This window comes from Meleagris gallopavo, chromosome 14 (assembly GCF_000146605.3).
Source record: "Meleagris gallopavo isolate NT-WF06-2002-E0010 breed Aviagen turkey brand Nicholas breeding stock chromosome 14, Turkey_5.1, whole genome shotgun sequence".
In the NCBI taxonomy this organism is placed as follows: Eukaryota; Metazoa; Chordata; class Aves; order Galliformes; family Phasianidae; genus Meleagris; species Meleagris gallopavo.
Window position 1 is genome coordinate 13280958 of NC_015024.2, and position 7215 is coordinate 13288172.

The 7215-nt window shown below is 40.7% G+C and overlaps 1 protein-coding gene across 1 annotated transcript; it reads right to left on the reverse strand.

The window, feature by feature from the left end:
* Window positions 1–1271: 1271 nt before the first annotated feature.
* On the reverse strand, window positions 1272–7209 carry PSMD6 (proteasome 26S subunit, non-ATPase 6). Its single transcript, XM_010718670.1, has 8 exons — window positions 7163–7209; window positions 6400–6605; window positions 5261–5406; window positions 4208–4427; window positions 3990–4098; window positions 3028–3196; window positions 1733–1810; window positions 1272–1577 (listed from the first exon to the last, which is right to left on the reverse strand). Exons 1-8 carry the CDS (start codon window positions 7182–7184, stop codon window positions 1481–1483), a joined length of 1047 nt encoding a protein of 348 aa, XP_010716972.1. The 5' UTR covers window positions 7185–7209; the 3' UTR covers window positions 1272–1480.
* Between the last annotated feature and the right edge of the window lie 6 nt (window positions 7210–7215).

Consider the following 7215-nt stretch of genomic DNA (forward strand, 5'->3'; position numbering starts at 1 on the left):
CACTGCTGCTTGGTTCTGTTGCTCTCTAACAGTGCTGGAAGTTTCCTCCATCCTCTGTTTTATAGCTGAGCTCCATTCACTTACCTGCATCCATTCTTGTCCACAACAGCTCGCTTTATTTTTTTTCAAAATCAAATGAGGTTGTTGTCTGCAAGGCTAGAGCTCAGGCTCTGGAGCACAATCTTCAGAGAGAGATGAAACAGGGCCTTTGGCAGGCCAGCCGACACAGGTGAACCAAAGGACAGTCACACAGGAACTAGATTCCAACTACCTTGTAGAAGAGCTTTACCCACAGACTAGTGTTCCCACAGCTTAATGATGGCTAATGTAGTGCAGAGCAAGGGGGGAAGTGTCAGGGTTATAAGGCTGCAGCTTGGAAGCAGCATCTGAGTCTGACTACCTCAGTGCCAGAGCTAAGCTGGCCTCCCAAGGGGAAATTGGAGAATGGCAGTAGTTCAAGGAACTGCACGGGATTAAATTACGAGAGAGAATGTACAACTTTGGCATGCAGACTATAAATCTATGGATAGGTGTCAGGACCAACCCACAAATTGGGTCAGACTGACACAATCAGAATTAAATTGAAATCACGAGCTAAAAGAAGCCAAAGGAAAACATACTGTTATCATCAAACACTGAAAGATAAATGAAAGTTACCTCAGTGTTTAAAGGAAGCAGAAATCCTATCACTTCTGCTTGACATGGAAATTGAAGCGCTACACTCAGATCAGAAATCACACTGAGGCAAGTCAGAGGGTCTTTAAGACTCACCCAGTGCAAGTCCCATTGTACTACACAGTGCTGTCACCTTGAGAAATTCAAATGTTCTGAAAGGAAAATTCACTTCTGCACCAGAAAGGAAATCCTTCAATTCAGTGAGCCCTATGGCTCATACCGTTTTGTAGTACTGCCATCTGCCATCCTTAACATTTCTATCTATGGACAGTGGAAAAGATGTTACCAAAAAACAGCCAGAATTGAAGTCTTCACACCCTGCCCTGTGTCAGTTCTAGAAAAAGAAAATGCCTCTTCTTTCTGCCTTACACTGCAATTCTCTCACGTAAGAATTGATCCTGTCTTGACAGTGCTCAAAAAATAGCAAATTTTTGGCTATTTCATTATTATGCAATTATTTCTTTACACCTTTGGTTCAAATAAAGGTTTTAGAAAAAGGATCACTGTTTTCTTTCTGTACAGATTTTGACTCGCTTTGTTATAAAGTATTGAACATTACACACATTCAAGTGAAGAATAAAATATATTACAAGAGATCAATTGTACCAGACATTTAATAAATGAACTGGGATCCATCCCCAGTGTACATAAACATTGTGTACATAATGAAGTGGAAAGTAAAAACATGAGCTCTCTCGCTACTATTTTTTTTTACCTACAGTATACCAAGTTATACAATATATTTATAGGTTACTTCCAAAATGGTTTAAACATCTACATTTTGCATTCCCTTGCATTAGAAAAATTACATATTAATTACTCTGGAAAGTTTCTGAACTCTGTTTAGCAGCAAATCTCCTTTCTTGATGGTTTCTTGGTACTGCCAATTCTTGCTATCCGGCCTAGAAATTGTGAAGGAAAAAAAAAAACACAACAAAAAACATTTAGAGTTGAGATCTTTTACCTCATGAAACTTACTACATAAACATAAACGTGATCAAAATGTACAGAATTCAACTGGGCTGCAAAATGTAACTTCTAGCAATTGATGTCCTACCTGTTAGTTTCTACAATCTCATTTACTTTGTCTATTTTGCAGTGCAATCTCCCAGCTGCAATAAATCTCGAAAGCTCCCTAAGAGAGAAAAAAACCAAACAAACTGTTAAACAATGCTTCACCAAGGAACTACAGGCCTACAAGCATAGGATCTGCTGTTACAAAACATCATGGTCATCTATTTCTGAAGTACATGCAATATATTTTCATAAAAGGTCTTATATATTCTCATCTTTTTAAAGCTTGCACATGAAACAGGCACCAGCATTCCAACAACCCTAATACAAGCTGTCTTAGTATTTTCTTCTCAAGTCAAAATCTCACCCTCAAGTTAAGGGAGTCTCATCATTTAGCTCAGCTGTTCAAATCCAGAGGTGGCACTCAGGTATCACATTATCACACACATCCAGAATTCATCCTGATGTAAATATTGCCAATTCATTTAAAGAGTCTCCTCGCAGTTCTAAACGTTTTCTTTGCTTTGCTTAATCAGCCAGTGTTCCATGTGACATTGCTGATATTATAATAAATAAATAATAATAATAAATCCTGGTATATGTGGTAAGACAAAGCCACAACTACTAATATATTACCGAGAAGCGCAAAAGCTAGTATGACTTAGAAACATTTACCTCTGAACTGAATGGTATTTGGTGTCTCTTGAAACACCTATTAATTCATTTCTGAACATTTCAAGCAGTATTCATATTTCTGTAACACTTTTCTATGTTACAAAATCTGAAATTTCTTTATGAGAGAAGAATGATTCCTGTGAAAGCATTCGAAACAAAGCGTTTCACATACATAGCCGAGGTAAAAGTCACTTTCTCACTTCATATCATATCACTTATCATCATGATCTAAATCTGATTTCATTTCTTACACCAGAAATTGAAAATTGAGACTGCAGTGTATGTCTGACTTAAGTTAAAAACAGCAGATTCTATTTACTTAGCAGAAAGCAAGCAAAGGTACATGATGAGACGTGTAGGGCAGATAATGTGTGGGAATGTGAATATTTACCTTGGTGTATTTGTGGACTATGCTGTCCTCTAAAATGTTAAAGGTTATGGCTTATTAAGGTCCATAAAAATAGCAGGATAAAGAACAAAATTATTCAAGAAAGAATAGTTTTTCATATGGCCCTCAGAGTGAAAGGAGAACTGGAATAGTTTTCATGAGAAACTGTATCAAATTATTTCCTTTACTCAAACATTACATTCAATCTCTTCCACAAAAGCATAACTTAGGTAGGTTTAAAACAAACATTTTACTTAAAAAGCTTAACAACTTACTGATCTATGAATTCTACACTGACTCCAAATGCTTCTGCCATGTATCCTAGTGTCAATGAGCGGTAAGACTCCAGGAGCTGGCTGTATGCATGAATTCTCATTTCCCGTACGTAGTATCGATAATGAGGTGCAAACAACCAATCCTTCTTCATCTCCTGCTCTACAATAGCTGAAACAAGAAAAAGAAATCTGATCAATAAGAAATGTGAAGTAGCATTCAGGTAAATCAAATAGTTAATACATAATCAGTGTGAACAAAACTACATTACTCTCTTGCATAGTTCAGGATATGAAAGGTATTCTGTGCTACACGAAAGTAAGTTTGTAAAAACAATAGTAGTTCTAGAACCAGAAGTAGAAATTAAATGCAAGCAATATTATGGCAAAGCTAATGGTCCTACTTGTCTTCATGGAATACTTGTAGGATGTGAATCACTCTTCCCTGTGTGCTGCAGGGAAACATTTGCACTACAAATGAAGTCCAGAAAGAAATGCTCTTTTTGCTTATTCTAAGTATCTAATTTTCTGCTTTCTTAAGAAGAACTGCCAAGAATGACAAAAGTTTGAAGAAAAGCTTTTTTTCAGTCAGCCTTCTGTACAGAAACCAAATTGGAAATGATAACAATGATGAAAGCTTCAATTACAGGCTGAGATTTCAGTGTCCCTAGGCACGAGGCCTTTAGTTTATTTCAAAGATCAGGTTTCCAAAGCTTGCCCATATGGCCTGGTTATTCAGGTAAAATGCTGCTCCACAGCTATTTTCCAAGTCTTTTCCAGCTGATTAGATGTAATATTTCATGAGGCTTTCGTTTTAATCGTACAGCATCAAACTTTACATCACTGTCTAAATTGTGGGTTTTTTCTGCTCTAGTTGTAGACTGCAGCTATTCCACAGAAACTGTGATGTGAAACAAACCACTACAGCACCTGAAATGCTCTTACAAGAAACAAGAGAACTTTACCTAATGACTGGAAAAAGGCTGCATATCGGCATTCGTAAAGAGAGAAGAGATACTGTCGTACAGCTGGCAAACTGTGTAACACTTCCAGAATCTCTGCTCCTTTAATTACCTGAAAACAAAGGAAAAGCATGTTCAAATACTATTCCTCTTAGCCTGGCGATAAGCAGGTTAAAGAAAGGCTGGGTTTGTTGGAACCAGGTATCACTTGCTTTCCTTACCTTTTCCCTAAGGTCAGGTCTGTCTAATGCAATCATGCTGACATAGACAGTGTAGGTTACAAATGTTTTGTAATCCATTAGTTCATAGGATGTAAACGTTGAAACTGTATCAAGGAAGAGCTCTGCTGCCTGTTTGAAATCTCGAATAGCTACACAGTACAGACCCTGGTACACTTTTAGACGATTTCTCCTATCCCAGTCTCCTCCTTCTTCTATTAGACTTAAAATAGAACAAAAAGAAAATTACTTATGTAAAATTATTATGGATAAGTCACATGAAACAAGCACAGTAAATCAACTGATAATGTGCAATCAGAGAAAGCAAAATCTCTTACATGCTACAACTTGTAGAAACAATCTAGGTTTCATGTACGTCCCAGGGGTAGCAATGGCACTTCCTCGAGATGTGCACATAAATATTACCATTAACCTCAGCTGCAACAAGAGACCTCCACTTCTTTTGCTGCTAAAATCAAAGCTGTTCAACTAACAGCATAGAAAGAAGTTACCAGTGGAACAGCCAAACTTTCAATAATCACATTAGTCACACCAACTTTATGTTATAAGAAAAGGTTATAACAGTGAAGTATTAAATGCTGACATCACAGAGATAAGCTAGCTGTGGAAATGAGGGAATAACATGCTGGCACTGGGCTCCTGCTTCTAGAGGAGAAACTGGCACTTTATCAAGCCAGCTGGATGTGCTGGGTTCCGGTGGCATCCCTGCACTGCACTTCAATGTACAGTATCATTACATCCAAACTTGTCTTCTAACAGCTACAGAAGAGAGAAAGGGGGGCGGGCTACAAAGTCCAATCAAGTTGCTTGAAAAATAGCTGAAACAACACACTAGCCTTGCTATTGTTTCTGCCCTCATAAAAGACCGAGAAATAGGAAACTCTCTAGTCCAAGTTAACACCTGCCCATCATTCTGTGATGCTGTCCCATAGGTTGTCATTGTCATTTCTTGATGGCAAGGTGGATTTTTTCCCACTTATTTTGCTACAGTTTGTCTGAAAAATCTTTATTGCACTCAGCCACCCCAAGCAGTACCTTTTTGCCTTTTCAATGTTCCGTGTGATGAGGTCGTTGTCCATGTAAAACAAGCCGATCCGTAGGAGATAGAACACAATATCCAGACGATGTCCCAGTGCCACAGTTTTGTCGTAAGTCTTGCGAAACGCAGTCAGAGCTCCCTCCTAACAAAATCACCATTGCATTATAAGAACGTTCAAAGCAATCAGAGTATCTGCAAAACATCTGTCGTCAGTACATTAATTGCATTCCACTGACTAAAGACACAAGGTAAGAGAAAAACAACAGCTACAAATGGAAAACAGCTTTTTCCCTTGTCAGGGCAAGTGTTTTCTTTTACAGCCTACGTTGTTTTCACTGCTTAATTTTAATTGCAGCAACACTCTTCCCCTATCTCCCACCCATGTATGTGCTGTGCCATAGAAAAAACCCACTGTAAGGCAGCCAGTTTCCATTCAGCACTCCCAGAAATCTACTCAGTTACAGAGATTACAATGCTGTGTTTCTTCATGAAAACCTGTGCTATTGCCTTAGTTTCAGCTGGGACAGAATTATTCTTCTTCAGAGTCTAGCATGATGCTATGCTTTGGTTTTAGGAGGGAAACAATGTTGATACACAAGGATGTTTCTAGTTGTTGCTAAGCAGCGTTGTACAGAGCCAAAGCCATTCCAGTTTCTCAGCTCTTATCAGGGAAGGGCTGGGGAGGAGGGGTTCCAAAGAGCTGGGAGGGAACAGAATTGGAACAGAGGCCAAAGGGCAATCCCATACCATACAACATCATGCAGAAGGAGAGTTTTGAAGGGGGTGGGAGTTCATCTCACTCTCTTCTGCTGTCTGGGGGGCGATAAGCACCTGCTTGCGCATCACTTGTTACATAAATTGATATATACATTATATATATATATATATATATATACCCATATACATACATGCACAAATACATCCACATACATAATATATATAATCGTAACAATTATTCTTTTCCTCTTCTCTATCTTAGTAAATAGGTTTTAACTCAACCCACCAGTTCTGCTCCCTCCCGTTCCCCCATTCCCCAGTTCTCTCCCCCATTCCCACTGGGAAGACAAGGGACTGAGTGAATGACTGTGTGGTGCTCAGTCACTTGCCAGGTTAAGCACAACAGCAATGAGCCCACCTTGTCCCCAATCCTACACAGGTACTCAGCTTTGGCCATCATCGCATCTCGGATTTCACTCTCCCCCAAGATCTTTTCAGCATCTTCCAGTTCATTGTCAAGCCGTTTCAATTCCTCCTCATTAGCTTTCTTCATTTTGTTCAACAGCTCCGTGTCTATCTGCCACTCCAGAGACTTGCACAGTGCTTCATAATATGGAGCCATGTCTGAAAGAAAAGCCGGAATGCTTTGGTTACAGAAGGACAACACAGCTGATCATCAGGTCCTTCTGCAGCCAGGTACCTGTGCCATCCACACAGTCAGCAGCATGTTACAGGGCACTGCTTCAGTGGGCCTTGCCTGGCACATTTCTCTTTGCTGATTTTCTCACTCTGCTCTAACTCAGCACTTTCCTTACTATTTATTTATCCAGCCTCTCGCACAGAGAGCCCAGCCACAGCTCGCACCTTTTAAACCTCCAAAAGCCAGGCTAAGCGTGTAGGAAACCAGGAACGGGGCAGCACAGCACTGTGCCCGAAGCCCTCCCTGTCCCACCGCCCAACCCTCGCCGCCCCCAGCGCGGACTGACGGCCCGCATCTACAGCCAGGCACAGAAACGTGCACACGGACACGGGTACGCACACAGACACGCGACCGCCTGACCGCCTCAGGAGAAACCTGAGGCAATCAGAGTCTGCTCCCCCCCGCCTCCAGCCGCCGGACGGACCCGGCCTGCTGACAGACCGACACTCGGACAGACAGACCCCGCTCCGCCCGCACTCACTGTGAAGCCTTACGGCCGCCATCAACTCATCCCGAGCGGCGGGGGCGGGCGCG

What these genes read in the sequence shown, in the direction of transcription:
- PSMD6 (XM_010718670.1), bottom strand. Translation starts at nt 7,184, where the DNA reads ATGGCGGCCGTAAGGCTTCACA. An exon ending in GGCGGCCGTAAGGCTTCACA is followed by an intron (nt 6,606 to 7,162) that starts GTGAGTGCGGGC and finishes CTTTTCTTTCAG; the next exon opens with ACATGGCTCCATATTATGAA. An exon ending in TGTGTAGGATTGGGGACAAG is followed by an intron (nt 5,407 to 6,399) that starts GTGGGCTCATTG and finishes TGATTTTGTTAG; the next exon opens with GAGGGAGCTCTGACTGCGTT.